This window comes from Trichoderma aggressivum, assembly GCF_033847375.1.
Source record: "Trichoderma aggressivum f. europaeum strain CBS 100526 chromosome Unknown scaffold_005, whole genome shotgun sequence".
Classification (NCBI taxonomy): domain Eukaryota; kingdom Fungi; phylum Ascomycota; class Sordariomycetes; order Hypocreales; family Hypocreaceae; genus Trichoderma; species Trichoderma aggressivum.
Window position 1 is genome coordinate 102,034 of NW_026946371.1, and position 17,061 is coordinate 119,094.

Genomic DNA, 17,061 nt, shown 5'->3' on the forward strand with positions numbered 1-17,061 from the left:
GGCAGCGCGCGGAACTGCACAGGAGAGTTTGGAGCTGGCGTTTTTTCACGTTACCGAGCAGTTCTCGGACAAGTGTTGGTTATATCAAAGACGGGAGAATATTTGATACTTTTGATACTGTACAGCAGTCGAGAAGCAATGGTGGGATTTGCGCACCTCCTTTGAAACAATGTGACTGTTGGGTGTTGTTATATCATACCTATTATATTCATCTGTTGGTCGGATGTCTTTGTCTTTCTCTTCTTCTTTGTCTACTACTGTTATTTGTTTGCTCAGCTAGAAACGGCGACAAAAAACAAAGAGCGGGGCCGAGTCCTTCCCAAGTGCGGCTTGGTGAGCCAATAGGAAGCTTTCGAGCCGGATTCACGCTGTTACAATGACGAAACTGCACCCAACACCAGAGTCATTCATTCATTGCAAGTTCAACCGGTCAATAAACAAAACAGGGAATCCTGCTGATTTTTATCTCCTGAGTGAAGTTTCTTTTCTTTATACAAAACCAAGATAATGGCCCTCCTGTTTGGCTCACACAAGGCCCTGCGCCATGGCTCCTGACCTGCCTCGCATCTTCTTGCTCCCAACTCACTTACAAGCAGACGAACTGCGTGAGTTGGAGGCGAGAATCCCTACGCTGACGCACGACGTTCACGAGGCCAGCGTTATTCTGGGCAAGATATCTAGACCCGGGCGTGCCCTTTTTGAGCTGAGGCGTCGTAAGCTTGCGACGGAACCGGTGGCTCTGGAGGAAGCTGGAAGAGAAGAGATAGGTGACAAGCGTGGGCAAAGTGAAGCATCGGAGGTTCCTTCAAAACGCCGGAGGCTATCGAGATCAGAAAATACAAAAATCCGAGAGGGTGAGAATCATGGTGGCATTTTGGATCTGTTGAGAGGTCCAGGGGATATCGTTTTGGTGCTCAAGCTGGCTTGGCTATTCGATTGCCTCGAGCGAGATGTCACACTGCCTGCCGATGACTACCTGCTTTATCGAGGGCGCAAACTCGCATCTCAGCCCTTGCAGAGTTCAAATCTCGGAACTGATCAGTCAAAGAAAGAGAATGAAGCAGCCAAGTCAGCCTCGGCAGTACTCGCCCGAGCCATGGAGGACCGGCAAAGCGTCAACGACAGTCCACGTTCGAAACGGACAACAAGACCAGGGACCAGTCGTACAGATGGACGACCAGTTGCTGAACCACCGAAGCTACATCACGAGACGACCTCTGAGCACGATATTCCGCTGCCGCCAATTCCCGAGTTTCTTCATACCACATATTCGTGCCAAAGACCATCTCTTGTAGACCCGCCGAATGCTGCATTTATCGCGGAACTCAAGGCCATTCGTACACTGCGGCTTCTACGAGGAGATCAGGTGGGTGTAAGGGCCTACTCTACTTCAATAGCCTCTCTTGCGGCGTACCCATATTCTTTACAGCGACCACAGGGTGGGTTGACTTGTATTCAGTTCCTTTTCCTTTCCCTTTCATATGCTAATATTGTCCAACAGAAACTGAAAGGCTACCAGGATGCGGTCCCAAGATTGCAAAGCTATATCAGCAATGGACCAGTAATGGCTGCACCGATGAGACTAGCACGGCTAAGACAGATACTGAGCTTGTTGTGCTGAAGACGTTTTACGATATTTGGGGAGTGGGAGATATAACTGCTCGTCAATTCTTTAAGAAGGGTATGTTTGCCGTACTTGTACTTCGTCACTGAACAATCATCTCCTGAGTGCTAACGAATTACTTTCTTGGCGTGCCACCAGGTTGGCGAGATCTTGATGATATCGTAGAGCATGGCTGGAATTCACTGAGTCGGGTACAGCAGATTGGCGTGAAATTCTACGACGAGTTTCAGCTCAAGATTCTACGGCAAGAGACAGAGGCTATTGCCAGTGTCATACTCGCTCACGCACACCGAGTAGACCCAGGTTTCCAAATGGTCATCGTGGGCAGTTATCGGCGAGGCAAACCTGCAAGTGGCGACGTCGATGTGGTCTTGAGCCATCCCGATGAAACTCAAACACTCGACGTCATTGAGAGGCTTGTTAGTAGCTTGGAAAAGAGCAGCTTCATTACGCATACCTTGAGCGTATGGACAAAGAATAGCGAGCGCGGACAGGCCCCCGTGGCGTGGAAAGGCGAGGGCCGCTCCGCAGGATCAGGATTCGATACGCTAGACAAGGCCATGGTGGTTTGGCAGAACCCCAAGGATACCAATGGTCCGCACCGAAGAGTCGACATCATCGTCAGTCCCTGGAAGACGGTCGGGTGTGCAATCCTTGGATGGAGCGGAGAAACAACATTCCAGCGGGATCTTCGACGCTACTGCAAGGCAAAGATGGGATTCAAGTTCGACAGCAGCGGCGTTCGGAACAGGGCAGACGGAGCGTGGGTGGATCTCGAGAGCTCCGAGCGAGGCCCGGCCCCAGACATGGAAACGGCAGAGAGGCGAGTGTTTGAGGGGCTCGGTTTGGAATGGCGACCTCCGGCAGAGAGGTGTACGGGGTGAAGAATCTTTTCTGCATGGAGACTAGGTGATTCTGGCGATGGTGTTGTCGTCCATGTCTACATCACACGTTCAAAGTAACAGCCTATAATACCTGAGCTAGTGAGAGGGACGGGAATGACGGTATATAAGTTGAATAGAGTCCGTAAACCTCCACATACGACCATAGGTAGTGGAAAATTCGGGGTCTCGTCTGCTCCCCCAGGGACAAGCCACTAACCGGCAGATTAGTAGTTGAGTGGGAGACCATCAGCGAACACCGGCTGTTGTATGTTTTTTGCCGTCTTTTTTTTGCATCTCGACATCTCCAACACGTCGATTGAGTATACACACACCCCCCTACCATTGGAAATTCATCCGCATTACAGCCCCAAGGAAAGGAACATCATGCTTGTTTTTGTATCACATGTACTATAGGACTTTGGGAATAACCGTTCCTTCATCGAACCAAACCCAATGGATTCACCTGAATCAAGCAAGGAACGGGGGGAGCTGAAAGCGGACTTTTGGGTGTTGAGCTGCGGACTTTTACGCGGGACCGGCCTGACTCTAAGCGCGAGGCGTGCAGCCAAGCGAACGAGATGACGCAGACGAGGGATTCCCTTTTTGCGAGCCCCGGACGATGCGAACGTATTGACGATGATTTTGATTCGTATACAATACGCCGATATGTTTTGAGTTACAACATGGTAAAGCTGGGGGTTAGGCAACAGATGGGCTGCGTGGGTGGTGATGGATTGTGGCTTGGGGTGGGATTGAAAAGCCGCAGGCGAAGATGCGAAGTGGCGCTCGGGAGCAAGATTCGATACGGACTGTCGGCGGATGTTGCAATGCCGGGACAGACGGTGAGGAATCAATCGGGTGTGTTTTTCAGTGCGCAGTGGTATCGATGTGTAATCTCGTGTTGTGCGTGTGTAATGGCTTATAGGAGGGGGCTTATAGGGGAGGTGAATATGTTCTGTTGTCTTGCACCTATTTTTCACTTATACAAGAACAACTACTATTTGTTGCTGCATCAATTCGCCCACAATTAACCTGTACATATAGATGCCGATTACGTGTATTCGGACAGACTGAAATCTATACCGTTGCTATCTCGCTACCTACCTACTATATTCAACATAGTAACCACTATACGGCACCCATCACGGCAATGAATCCTTCTCATACCTGGATTTTGTGCATCTCCGCAACCAAAATCCCACTCGGCTGCCGTCTTATCCATAAAAGAAACAAAAAAACCCTCCCAAAACGGCATTCGGAATTCCCCATCGTCCGCAAGGGTCTTTTAGTCGGGAAACTAGTAAGAAAGAAAGAAGAAAAAAACACCAGAAAAAAAATAAGAACACGTTACGGGGAAGCAGTGGGGGGTGGGATTTTGCCTCTCCGGTGGTTTCTCCTCTCTACTAAACTCCCGTCTCTTCTATTTTTTTCTCCCATGTTCCTCCTCCTGCAATACGCCCCCCTTGTACGTGTCTCAACCAAGTATCAAACCAAACGGCCCATCGCACTCCGTACTCCGTTGGGCTGGGAAAATTGGGGGGGGGGGGGGGGGGTTCCAGTTTCTTTTTGGCTGGATAGCCTAACTGGGGACACTAGTACTGGAAATAGTCCAGTATGTTGATGCTCCGTATGAGTTGTTCAGGGGGGAGGCGGACAATCAGACGCTTAAATTGACAACGGTGCCCACTGCGATTCTCTCGAATGTTGTTCAACCTCGACTATACGATCCAATACTATTCACCGATAATTTCACTTTCTTTTAAGAATACAATTGCTGTTGTGTAAATCTGTCCAAAATGGCCATTACTCTGACCCTCCCCGACGCATACGGGTAAGTTTTCGTCTCACACGCCAATGAAACACCAAACAAAAAATCATCATCATCCTCACCTCGAGAAAAAACACACAAATATCTGATGTATACACACTGCAGCTTCGTCCTGGCCGCCGCCACGTCCACCTTCTTCGTCAACGCCCTGCACATGGCCCGCACAGGCAAGTTCCGCAAGGAGAGCAAAATCACCTACCCCAACTGCTACGCCTCCCACGAGCAGGCTGAAAAGGATCCTGCTGCATACAAGTTCAACTGCGGTATGTTACATTTCCATTTCCATTTACGCTTACATTCAAAGAAAAGAAATCAGCAGATTTCTAGCCTTGTTCGCTCCTCATCATATTTCCTCACTCTTCCCCCTCGTCCTAACCTATATATCACTCAATTGGGTCTCAACTCAGTTCAACCATCATTAAAATTGCTTCAAAAATCCCCATTGAAAAAACTAACTCCTCCTCCTCCTCCAAGCTCAACGTGCCCACGCCAACTTCATCGAGAACCAGCCCTCAGCCCTCGGCGCCCTCTTCATCGCCGGCCTTCAATTCCCCCTCGCCGCCGCCATCCTCGGCGCGAGCTGGTCTTTCGGCCGCACCCTCTACCTCTACGGCTACACCAGCAACGCCGGACCCAAGGGCAGAGCTTTGTAAGTTCAACTCAAAGCTGAAGATGAAAAGAAAATTCCGTCTTCCTTTAACTGACATTGTCAAAGCGGTTCTTATTTCGCGGGAGCGGCAGATTTGTCTCTAAAGCTCATGGCCGCTTACACCTCCGTCGTCTTCATCTTGGGCAATTGAAATCACTCCTGTTCGATATGTACATGTATAGATAGCAATACTTTGTTAAATTTATAGTTGTTTCTTTTCCCATCTCCTAACCACGCTGAAGTAACAAACGCTTTTCTCTCGCCCACCTTCTCCCAGCGCTCGTGATACTGGAGCTTCTCGTGGCTCGCCTAACCCTACAACTGCTTTGCCTCGATTCACGATGACCGGGTTTCTCGTAGACTATTGGAGCACTCGTATGCTTCTTTTGCGTGTTTGTGTCAAAGTAAATGTGCCCACATCCCATCTTCTGTGAGCGGGACGGTATCCCCCGTCATGTGCCAATTAACTATTATACAGGATATCAAATTTGAGCAAAGAAAAGCCGAAGATGGCGACAGAAGCGAAAAAGAAGAAGAATATAAAAACCCTAACAAGACGCCTCAGCTTGTTCACTCCCCTCAAGACACTATCTTCGCAGTCTGCGGCGCCGCAGCTCTGCAAATGTTTCCTGGGATTCGTCGAATTCCAGATTCACAATCTCCTCCATGTTCCCAATCGTCTTCTCGATGCCGTTGTTCCCTAGGAGATAGTCTCCAAAGTACTTCATCGCGTCAAACACTTCCTCTCCCGTCGGAACAATGTACTCCTTGGGGAGGAGGAAGCCGTAGCTCCCCGTGTCTCGAAGCTTGATCTGGTAGCTATAGTGCGCGCCCAGCTCGTGGTAGAACCAATCGATGGCGGACCCGCCGCCTGATTCGATGCGAGGCCAGACTGGGTGGCGGTCGCCAGAGTCCGTGGAAGCGACGGCACCCTCGCAGGCAGAGGTGACCGAGTACGACTCTCCGTTGGACAAGCGAATCGCCTTGGCAATTCCCATGGCCAGCTCCTCCAAGTTTTCGAGATTGGGAGGCTCGGTGGAGCATGTGTAGGAGTAGGGGAAGAGAACCTGCTGCGAATACGAGTGGAGGTCCAGCAGCCCGACAAACTTGACATTGTGCTGCGTCTCGTTTTTGGCCCACTGGGCAAGCACATCGGCCTCAGTGGCCTGGAAAGGTTTATCTCCGCCATAGCTCTCCGAGCACGGGTCGCTTTGGGTCTCTGCATGGTTCCAACCGAAACCAAAGGCATGATCCAGGTCCATGCCGCGACAGAAGCGCAGATTTGTTTGCTGTCGGTTCTTGCGCCACAGGCGGTCGACCTCCCAGCTGTATTCGACCCCGTCGGGGTTGACCACTGGGATGAAAACGACGTCAAAGTGGCTCAGGAACTTGGTAATCATCGGCTCCTTTCCAAACGATGTGATGAATGACCAAGCCACGTAGTTGACGGTGCTTGTCGAAATCCACTCTCGAGCGTGGAGACCGCCGGTAACGACAATCATCTTTCGCGGCTTGCTGGGGTCGGCAAGCTCCGGCACGCCGACGCGGAGGGCAGGAATGTCTCGCCCTTCAAACGATTTTCCGATGGAGATGAATTTGACATAGGATGGGAACATTGCTTCCAGCAGACGCATCCAGCGGACGATGACGGGCAACGGCTGGTAGTCTTGGAAGAAGAGGTTATCAACAGATCTCAGCGGCTCCGACAGCGCCCAACTAATCCCCTCTGGAGCCAAGGTGCTGCTCTTGGCTGATGGCATCTGCTGGTACACTGCGGCGGCCAGATCCGGTATCAGGGTTGATTGTGATGCCCGTAGGGCTGGAGGTAGAAGACTGAGCAGCGGCTGCACTTCCTTGGCATGCAGCCGGATATCGACAAACTCGGTTGTAAAAGCCCAGACATCAAGGAAAAGCTGGGCGGCAGCTTCGGCGAGGGCGGCCTCGTCGGCGGTAGTGGTGACGTTAAATCGCAAGACCAGCTCGTTGGCGTATCGCGAGTGAGAGTATCTGGGCGCAGCGGGGGCGGCCTTGGAGGGATGGCGGCCAAAGAAGAGCTCAATGGCGCCATCGCGAAGCTTGGTGAGGAAGGGAAACAGGTCGTTGCGGTGGCTCTGGCTCTGGCTCTGGCTCTGGCTCTGAGAGTGCGAGGGCGAATGCGAGGGGATTCCCGAAGACCCAATGCCAGCGCCGTGGGCTGGGCCGAGGAGGGCCAACGAGGCCACGACGGCCGCGACCGTTGGCTTCATCTCGGCTTTGGTGAGCGACTCGGCTCGGTGGGGTCAATGAAATGATGGCGATCAAACAAAATAATAACAATAACAATACCAAATTGAATTATTTATCACTGTGCATGGCGCTGGTTGGTGGATGACGATGAGGATGAGGCGAACTCTTGTCGAGGTACCTGAGGCTAATGGCAGATGGAAGCGGTTGAAAAGTCAAAGTGGACATCAAATGGAACATGCAGTGCAGTCCATCATTAAACGTTCCAGTTGGTGGTGACAGAACATTAAGCTTGATGGGGCCACGGAAGGCTATGCTCCAGGCACTGACATTGGCAACCTGGCGCTGTACGAGCAAAGCCGGTCGCATCAACAGCGGGCGGCTACCGCTAAGGCCAACTGGACATGGAGGCCCCGGAGAATATACGGAGTAGCGGGGACCGGATCCCGTTGTAGACGTGCTGCGAGCAGTGGTGCGCAGCTACCGGGAGCAGCGCTGCCCCGTAGGTACTGGGTACTTGATGGCGGGGCTGTGCCGGAGCGTCAATGCTTGCTTGGAAGAAGGTACAGAGCAGCAGAGCCCTGGGCTGTAGCTATTTGAAGTTACTACAGGTAGGTAGGTACCTTATTATGCCTTACTCGTACAGGTACGGATTCTATTAGGTACGAGTACATAGCAGGTACTCTGTACTCCCGTACATGTACGCAGAGGCTTTTGCACAGACAAGCCCGCTGGTTCCGGGGGGGCGCTTGCATGAAAAGACCAGACATGGATTGGAGCAGCGAGGCCTCGTAATAATTTGAATGGATCATGGAAATCAATCAATCCCTCGAGGCGGGATCATGTACTACTTGTATACTTCATAAGGTATACAGTACGTTAGTAGGTAGCAAAACGTGGATGATGGGCAATGGAGCACGAGGATTTTCCTCCGAGCGGGCTGCGCAAAACTTTATGTCCTTCTAGTTCCGTCTGTCCGCTGTCATGCCCGCCACACAGAACCTGTCAGCAAGCAATCGTGGCACTCGGACATGATTGACACCAGGCCAGACCACTGCAGAATGGAGAGCACATCAGCACGTCTGTTTCTATTTTAGCAGCGCAACGGCCCTGTAAGCACATTCTGCGAGTGTTCTGGACGTGCGGATCCACAGGCGCATCAGCCTCACGCTTGTATCGTCAGGTAGCAGCGCTCGCTCGTTTTGGGGCCAATTGACGAAGGCGGTACCGAGTACACGCGCGTACACTTTTAGCTCCAGTCCCCCAGTCTCCAGTCTCCAGAGCCCCTTCACCAAATGCAATGCCAACCTGACCTGAAGCCAACCCCCATGCATGTACATGTAATCTGTAATCTCTACCTACCGTACATTAGGTAGTAGTTCTGGCACCTCCAGAATGGCGTCGATATTGTGCTGATTTGCCAAACCCCCCTCCCCTGGGCCCTTTTTCTCGCCTCTCTTGTCATCTCATCTCCCGCCTGTGCGTTCTCGTCTGTGCAGAACTTCGTCTCGACCCTCTGCCGCTCCCTCGCTCAATGCCCCTTCTCGACGCGCCTGGCGCATCCAGCTAGCTACCTACTAGTAGCCCATCCCAAACAACAACCTTGAACCTTGAACCTTGGAGCCTTTGGACGGACCTTTGTTCATCACACTCGTACGGCCGCACCGGGAGCCCCCAGCGGCGGCAGACCATGACCATCGGCCATCATGCCTTTTCTACGCCGCCGCGGCAACATGGCCAGTGAGACCGACATGCGCCGCCTCACCACTGCCTTTGCGCCGGCCTCTGACGACGTCCCCGAACTGCCGCCGCCGCCCCAGCCCGAAGACGAGCCCGCCATGCCTCTCGAACGACCGCAGACTCGAGAGTCTGGCTCGTCGCTCGACCGCCCGTCCACGCCGCCCGTCCAGCAGCAGTCCAACAAGCACCGCCGCTTCTCCGTCCTCCGCTTTCGAAATGCCTCCGACTCGCAGCTGTCTCTCCGTGTCAAGCAGGCGGCCGAGAAGCCTCCTCCTGTCCCTCGACGTAAACCAACCCCCCCCGTCCTGTCCTATCCCGTCCCCTCCATCCATCTCCCCCTCTACCTCCCCCCCTCAATTTCAAATTCAGATCAAAGTTTTCGATCTGTAGATACATCTCCATATCTATCTATTTCTAGATCCCAGATCCGAGATTGAAACCCCACGCTCTCCCTGCCATGGTCATTCGAGACATCAAGGCGACTGACTCTTCCCTTTCTTGCTCCTCTAGCTCCTGCCATCATCACCACCGCTCCCACCATGCCCATGGAAGCGAACAGCCTGAAGAAATCATCCTCCCGCCTAGCACTGGCTTCAATGCTGCGAAGGTCCACCGATATCCCTCGTAACGATCCTCTCTCTAGTCATCGCCACGAACCCATGCCTAGAAAGTCCATGGGCGAACAAGGACGACCTTCGCTGAGCGTCACAGATGATCCCGAGCCTCAATCGCCGCGGCCCTCGACCCAGACGACCGTCGATTCCACCGGCACCGGACTCAACATAGCACCTCGACCATCCGAGTCCTCAAGATCAGATGTTAGCTCCACCGATCGAGTGTCTCACGCTAGCCTCAGTTCTACTCCCAAAAAGTCCGCATCATCTACATCCTTCTTCAAGCTGCGCAGAAACAAGCGGCCGCCGGAGCCGCTATTTCCCTTTGCACACCTTCAGCAAAAGGGCACTCCGGCAGACGGATCCTCCACCACATCCCTGGGAGTCGAGGCGACACCGCGTCCAGCTTCAGCCCAGAGTGCCAGCCTTCACCCAGTCGAGAATGAACATGGCCCTCACCCTAACCCGACTATTGCCCTCTTCAACGCAAACGGCGGCGCTCGCTCCGACCACTCCTCTCCAAATAGGTCTACCTTGCTGCGTGGGAGATCGTCCACGTTAAGTTCCATAGGTAGAGACTCCAACGATGAACATCTCGGCCCGCCCACAAATTCGCGGACATCCACCTCCATCGGCCGCAAGAGCTTCGGCGATCTCCTTGGCCTGACCCGTCTCCGTCAGAACTCCGACCTGAGTCGGCAGGGCTCCTTCACACCCGCCACGCCGGGATCCGTCGCCTCCAAGAGCAATTCGCTCCAGCTGCCGAGGGATTCCATAGTTCTTCCGGAGCGCTTTGAGGATGAATCTCCTGCCAAGTACATTGCTCGCATAGAAGGCGTGGTCAGCCGGGGTGTCGTGGCCGCCGCGCTATCCAAGGGGACTGATGCCTTCTCAACGGCCGCTCTAAGAAGCTTCATGAGGACCTTTAGTTTTTTTGGAGATCCTATGGACATGGCCATCCGCAAGCTCCTCATGGAGGCTGAGCTTCCAAAGGAAACGCAGCAGATAGACAGGTGTCTTCAGGCATTTGCTAACCGCTACCACGAGTGCAACCCCGGCATTTACTCCTCGCCCGACCAGGCATACTTTATCGCCTTCTCTCTCCTCATCCTCCACACGGACGTTTTCAACAAGAACAACAAGCACAAGATGCAAAAGACTGATTACCTAAAGAATACCCGCGGAGAGGGCATCTTTGATGAGATTCTCGAATGTTTCTATGACAACATTTGCTATACCCCCTTCATCCACGTCGAAGATGACCTTGACCTTAACAGCGAGCGCCACGGCAGCATCAAGTCGAAGCGGAAGATCCTCCCTCCCCCTCCTGGCGACCCCGCCAAGCGAGCTGCGAAAGAACCGCTCGATCCTTACACTCTCATCATTGACGGGAACCTGGACGTCCTGCGACCGAACCTCAAGTCAACGATTCCCCTGGAGGACCAGTATCACTATCTAGGCACGGGGCAAACCCTCAATCTGAAGGACCTGCAAAAGACTTTCTTCAGAACCGGCGTCTTGCAGATTGTCTCTGCAAGGTCTCGACCAGACGCCTTCATGTCTGATAAACCCCTGAACAACCCAGATGACGCACCCGGCATTGTCGACATCAAAATCACAAAAGTCGGCCTCCTGTGGCGGAAAGAAGCCAAGAAGAGGAAGACACGGTCTCCGTGGCAGGAATGGGGAGCCATCCTAACGGGCGCCCAGCTCTACTTCTTCCGCAACACTGGCTGGGTCAAAAATCTCATGCATCAGTACGAAAGCCATATCAAAGCCGGCCACGATGGGATACCCATCACTTTTAAGCCCCCCTTGGAGGAATTTAAGCCAGATGCTCTCATGTCTACTAAGGGTGCCGTAGCTCTGCTGGATGAATCTTATAAAAAGCACAAGAACGCTTTCATCTACGTCAGGCAGGGAGGCTTGGACGAGGTTCTCTTGGCCGATGATGAGGACGAGCTCAACGACTGGTTGGCAAAACTCAACTACGCCGCTGCCTTTAGAACATCCGGCGTCAAGATGCGCGGCGTTGCTGGAGGCACCTACGACGGCCACAGCCGTCGAGCTTTCAGGAGGCTTGACAGCTCTGACGCCACGCAACTTGTCGAGACACCGACTGGCCTTGTATCGATTGCAAGGAGCCGCATCGACCACAAGATGGCTGAGGATATCCAACTGGCGAGACGCGAGTTTATGCAGGAAAAGATTGCCGAGGCGGATCGCAAGATAGAAGACTCCAAAAAGGCCCTGGAAGAACAGCTGAGAAATGCCCGCCACCTTCAGATACTTGCACCTGTTCAGCCGAGGACGAGAGAGCAACTTCTCTTGGCCGCGGCTCGCATGTCTGCGCAACTTAGGTGGGCGCGAATGGAGATTTGGAAGGAGAAGTGCCATCGTGATATCCTGGCTCTGGACCTAGAGGAGGAGGGAGAAATGGTTGAGGGCAAGATTTCGACTGACATCCGGCCCTCGATCGAAGAGCGTCGTGTCTCTTCAGCACCGCATCCATCAACGGTTGCAGCCAAGCGCCCCGAGTCTCAGTCCAAGGCAATGTCTGAGAAGCTTCCCCAGTCACCTCTGGTAGAAGCACACCCTGAGTTCTTCTCGGACAAGAATGAGTTTAACTTGGAGTTGCAAGATCCGGCGAGACCAACATCTCCACCGGCGACGCGACCAACGAGCGAAGTGCTGTCGCAGCTTGAACTGCAAGAAACACCCAAGGTGGACATTGGAAGTATCAGGCATGGCTCGGTTTCAAGCATCGCCCCCTCCCCTGTGCAACCGACGCAAAGCAAGCAGCAGCCGCTCGAGCCACACGAAGAGGGTGATGCAACTTCTGTCAAGTCGAATCACACACATGACGAAGTGGATGCTGAGGAGAGACAATTGCTGAAACAGGCTGGCCTGTTGGAAGGAAGAATAGGCAGGGATCCGTCAGACAAATCCATCACCTCCACGGCTGGAGATGCTGGTGAGTCAACCAACCAATTCGAGAGAAGCAAGATTCGACGCAGTCTCCAACGTACCCTTCGGGAGAGTGCTGGCCATCTCTCCCACCATCGCAGCAGAAGGGGCAGGGAGGCGGGTCCGGCCGCATCGTCAGAGGACAATGCCCGCGACAGTATGCTGGCACGAGGAACGGGAAGTTTTGTTGTCCACGGAAAGAAGGCTTCTGTCATCCAACTGGGAACAGAGCTGCAAGTCCTAAACAACGAGGAGCAGATTCTAGCTCGGAAGCAGCAGCAGCAGAGCTACCGGCAGTCAACCGACATTCCGGCTTCTCCCATCCTTAGCGAAGAACAAGATGACGACTTTTACTCCGTGCCCGAAACTCCATTGGAGCAGAGCGTGTCTCGTGACCGAAGGGGATCCGCCGCCAGCGCCAGCACGGCCACGGCAAGAAGTTTTCGCGAGCTTCACCGGAAATATTCGGCAGCGCGAAGCGTGTCCGCAGCCGGAAGGCTGGCTATTCCTTCAGATGCGGAAAGCGAGGCGGCAGTGAGCTTCTCTGACGGTCGAAGATCGCCTCTGCCCCCCATGGAAAGAGAGGAAGACGATGCAGGCTCAGCAGCGCCCAGGGCCGACTCGGTTATAGATGAGGATGAAGATACCACATTGGAATTGGAAGAGAATGAGGGAGTAGAGGACAGGCCGGAAACCCCGGCACCGGGCCAGGAATCAGCCAACGAAAAAGCCGAGGAGACAGAGGAGTCCTCAACACACGACTCCGAATCGCTGCCCAACCCTCCGCTTCAGGCGGTCAACGCATGAAAACTTGGAAGTGATAGAAAGAAAATGATGGTCCAGAAATTCTTTGTTTTAGAGGGTGCGAAATATGTATGTCTATTTAGCGAGTATTGCAGGAAACGGGTTGTGTGAAGGGCGAACAAAAAAAAGGAGGTTTTTACATTTTGACCATGATGGGCTGGCTCTGGTAACCAATCACCAGCGTCTCTTTTTTTCCTGTTTCTTTTCCCTTTTTTTTACTTTGTGTGTGTTTTCATCATTCATCATTCTTGTCTCAATTTCCATTCCCCCCGTTGATAAGGGGGGGAACAACAACAACAACATTCTATATTACGCGTACTAACTTGTCACACTCATTTCTTCTTCTTTTTTGTTGAAAGCCAATAAGCCTGATTTTTGAGCCCCGAATGCCCAACTTTCTTATTACGTCTTTGTCTCTCTCCCTTACACTCACTCTCTCTCTCTTTTAATTATTTGACAGCGGTATGGCTATATATCCCGAACGAGGCCACGTGGAGATAACATATACCATTTATACTATATTTATATATATACCATACGAAATCACATGCATAGACAAACCTATTTGCCACAAACTCATCAGCTTCGATTCTTCTTTTCTTCTTCTTCTTATAGTGGGGTGTAATATTTGTGGGAGGATTCTATAGCTAGCAGGAAACAAAGCTACATGATTTCAAATACAATTATAATTTGGTTTACCCCATGTCATGAAGCGATGGATGCCATTCCTTACTGTGGCGACGGCAAGATTTGGTGATACTGTGAGAAGATGATGGTAGATTGCTATGATATTCTTTTCTTTTTACCCTTTTTTTTTTCCAAAACAGCCCAGAAAATAGCATGTATCTCGGTATCAGCCCGTTCCAACTCCGGCTCCAGCTTTCCCTCCCTCTCCCCCCATCTCTCCGAGTCATACATATGTATACAATGTTTACCACATCACATCTGCATATTATCGAGAGCCTATTTCTTGCCCTTCTTCTTCTTCTTATTGTTGGACGAGGGCGCCGCGGCCTTTTCCACCTTGACTCCGCCGCCGCCCACGAGCCCCAGCGTCTCCTCCTCCTTGACCATGCCTCCCTGAGTAGCCTCGCCGGCTCTCTTCTTGCCCTTCTTGCCCTTGGGGCGGTACGACGACCTGTCGCGCAGGGGCAGCCACCTCTCCGGATCGGGCGCCTTGCCCTCGACGAGGTTCTTGGGCAGCTTTCTCCGCCGCCGCTTGGTTGCCCTTTCGGCGTTGCCTTCTTCCGTCGCCGCTGGGCGCTTCTTGGAGACGGCGCTGCCGGGGGTGGCGGCCACGCCAGCCGCGAAGAGCTCGTCCACGTCGATGCCGCTGATCAAGTCGTGGACGGGCGGCAGCCGGTCGGCATGCTCTCTGACTTTGGACGCGTCTGACGCTGCATAGGCGGCGACTAGTCCGGCGGATGCCACATCAGAGCCCTGCTGTTCCCAGAATAGCTTGTCAAACGATGAACCCGCCAGCAGCAGGTCGTCTGACTTGGATGATCGCATGAGCTCGATCCCGGCCTCGAGAAGAAGCGACCCAACCGACTGGGATGGGCGGTTCTGCCAGTACTGGGCAGCCTTGACAATCTCAGCCTTGGCCGAAGCATCTCGCTTCTGTGATCGGAATAAGGAGACTGCAAGAGCAACCAGACCGGGGCTGAAGCGGACGTCTGTGTCGTTCACCTCCCCGGAAGACTCTAGGCGGGAGAGGAAAGTCGTGAGAGTCGTCAAGGCGGCGCCGGCTTGTTGCTGCTGAAGCTGCAGCTGGACAATGGTCAAGGTGAGGCCAACGTCGTTGGGACGCTTGGCCACCACTGCCTGTAGTTTGCGGAGCGCCTCCTTGCTGTCCAGTCCTTGCGTGTGGGCAGCTGCGTTGATGATGGCCGCTGCGTTGATTTGCGAGTTTGTCGAAGGAAGCGTTGTCTGTCTCAGGATCTTTTCTGTCCTGTCTGCGACACCGTTGGTCTTGTAGGCCCCGAGATCAATGACGAGGTTGTTGCGTTTGAGAATGTTGGCTTGGTAGCTGAAGAGATCGCTCTGGGCTGCTGATGCCATTAAAGACTCCGCCTTGCGCTGGCGTACGAACGGGTTGCCAGTTTCCTCCAAGGCAAAGTGGTTGTTTTGCGTAATGACGGCAAAATCACGGCCATCATTGGCACTGTGGGAGTAGAAGCGTTAGAATGTGTGAAATGGAAATCATTGTGGAAGAGGACGGCGGGAGGGGTGCCTTATACTCACGTCGCAGGGCCCAGCATTTCATACACTTCCAAAGCTGAGCTGAGCTTCCCGATTTTGGCAAACAGATATGCCTGCTGAGCACGGATGGATCGCAGCTCCGTCTTCTTCTCTTCATCGGTGAGTTCGTCCGAGTTGTCACATAGGATACCAGCGCGCTGCAACAGGGTAGCAGCAAGACTCGTGTTTCCTCGTGCAAGCTCGCGGCAAGCCATGTTGTAGCGCAGCTCAAAGGTATCTAAAGAGTCGGGGGCGGACTCGGGGCTAGAGGACGAAAGGCCCTGCCATTGAGACTGGGCAACGGCAGCGGTGATGTTGATTCTGAGGTCGCTCTCCTCGCCGGCAGCGTCTGTGTCCAGCAAGTTGCGATAGATGGCTTCGGCCTCGTGAGACTTCTCGGCCCGGTAGGCGACCTGAGCGGCGACATGACGAAGGCTGCGTTTCTCCAGGCCAGCCGTCTCCATCAGCTTAGACGCCTCCTCCAGCTTGCTGGTCTTGTAAAGCGCATATGCCTGCTCGAGGATGCACGTGGCCTGGAGCTTGATCCCGCCGCCGCTGATGACACGGAGGGCATCGTCGAAGCGATCGAGCTTTAGGAGAGCGACGACTTTGGTGTGCTGGGCGGCATAGTCGCTCTTGTCGGCCTTGATGGCGGCGTTGGCGGCGTTGAGAATCTGTTCGTGGTCTTGGATATCAGCGGCCCTGAGGAGGGCGCTGAGGGCGTTGCGAGGATCTTGAGACATTGGATGATCGGCAGGTTATGAGAGACGACACATTGTTGGTGGGGGGAGGATCTTGTGGAAGCGTGGTGTGTTGAGCAATGCGGCAGCTCTGAGGGAGATGGAGAGGGAGAGGGAGAGGGAGAGGGAGACAAAGATGATGTTTCAGGGAAGAGAAAAGCGACGAGCAACAGACGGCACTCTGTTTGTATGAGCGAGCACCGCAAAAAGGTGCAATCGTGCGAGTCGCAAAAAGAGGCCAAGCTGGAGTCGAGCCAGAGCTTCGTGATGAATTGCCATTTGATGGTGGGTTTTTCGGGTTCGCGGGGCTCGTGCCGCCACAGGTGGCTTGACTGCGCAGGCTCTCAGCCCAGCGGCGTCTCTCCAGCGGACCCATGCGCTGAAGCCACGCTGAGGCGGCGCTGAGGCACCTGCGAGGCAACACTGGAGGTACCATTAGGGCGGCGCTGAAGTAAGGTACCTTAGGTAGAGGCTGGCAATGCTTCTACAGATTAGTACCTACTAGGTACCTTAGTACTAAGGTGCACTACTAAGGTACCTAAGGTACCTTATAAGATTGATGTTTCTATATCCCGCCTGAGGTACGGGTATTATTTACTTACACAAGGTCTGTACATGATTTAATTGCTGCTGAAGTTTGCATCCAGCTGCGCTGAGTTACCACCTTGGTAGCAATTGAAGTGTTGAAAAATCAGCTGCAAAACAGTTCATGCTTACCTGTAGGTATCCTCTGCTGCACCTGAGCCG

General features: G+C 53.3%; 5 protein-coding genes across 5 annotated transcripts; 3 read left to right on the forward strand and 2 right to left on the reverse strand.

Moving 5' to 3' along the window:
• Positions 1-544: 544 nt before the first annotated feature.
• Triagg1_1957 (uncharacterized protein) lies at positions 545-2,508 on the forward strand (the record flags this gene model as incomplete). Its single annotated transcript, XM_062896084.1, has 3 exons — positions 545-1,439; positions 1,502-1,681; positions 1,790-2,508. 3 exons carry the CDS (start codon positions 545-547, stop codon positions 2,506-2,508), a joined length of 1,794 nt encoding a protein of 597 aa, XP_062758813.1.
• Positions 2,509-4,304: 1,796 nt separating this feature from the next.
• Positions 4,305-5,136, forward strand: Triagg1_1958 (uncharacterized protein; the record flags this gene model as incomplete). The annotated part of the gene is made up of 4 exons (XM_062896085.1): positions 4,305-4,339; positions 4,442-4,599; positions 4,811-4,985; positions 5,052-5,136. The coding sequence occupies 4 exons, from the start codon at positions 4,305-4,307 to the stop codon at positions 5,134-5,136; spliced, it is 453 nt and encodes a 150-aa protein (XP_062758814.1).
• Positions 5,137-5,572: 436 nt separating this feature from the next.
• On the reverse strand, positions 5,573-7,231 carry Triagg1_1959 (uncharacterized protein; the record flags this gene model as incomplete). Its single annotated transcript, XM_062896086.1, has 1 exon — positions 5,573-7,231. The coding sequence occupies one exon, from the start codon at positions 7,229-7,231 to the stop codon at positions 5,573-5,575; it is 1,659 nt and encodes a 552-aa protein (XP_062758815.1).
• Positions 7,232-8,941: 1,710 nt separating this feature from the next.
• Triagg1_1960 (uncharacterized protein) lies at positions 8,942-13,336 on the forward strand (the record flags this gene model as incomplete). Its single annotated transcript, XM_062896088.1, has 2 exons — positions 8,942-9,233; positions 9,459-13,336. The coding sequence occupies 2 exons, from the start codon at positions 8,942-8,944 to the stop codon at positions 13,334-13,336; spliced, it is 4,170 nt and encodes a 1,389-aa protein (XP_062758816.1).
• Positions 13,337-14,296: 960 nt separating this feature from the next.
• Triagg1_1961 (uncharacterized protein) lies at positions 14,297-16,317 on the reverse strand (the record flags this gene model as incomplete). The annotated part of the gene is made up of 2 exons (XM_062896089.1): positions 14,297-15,497; positions 15,578-16,317. 2 exons carry the CDS (start codon positions 16,315-16,317, stop codon positions 14,297-14,299), a joined length of 1,941 nt encoding a protein of 646 aa, XP_062758817.1.
• Between the last annotated feature and the right edge of the window lie 744 nt (positions 16,318-17,061).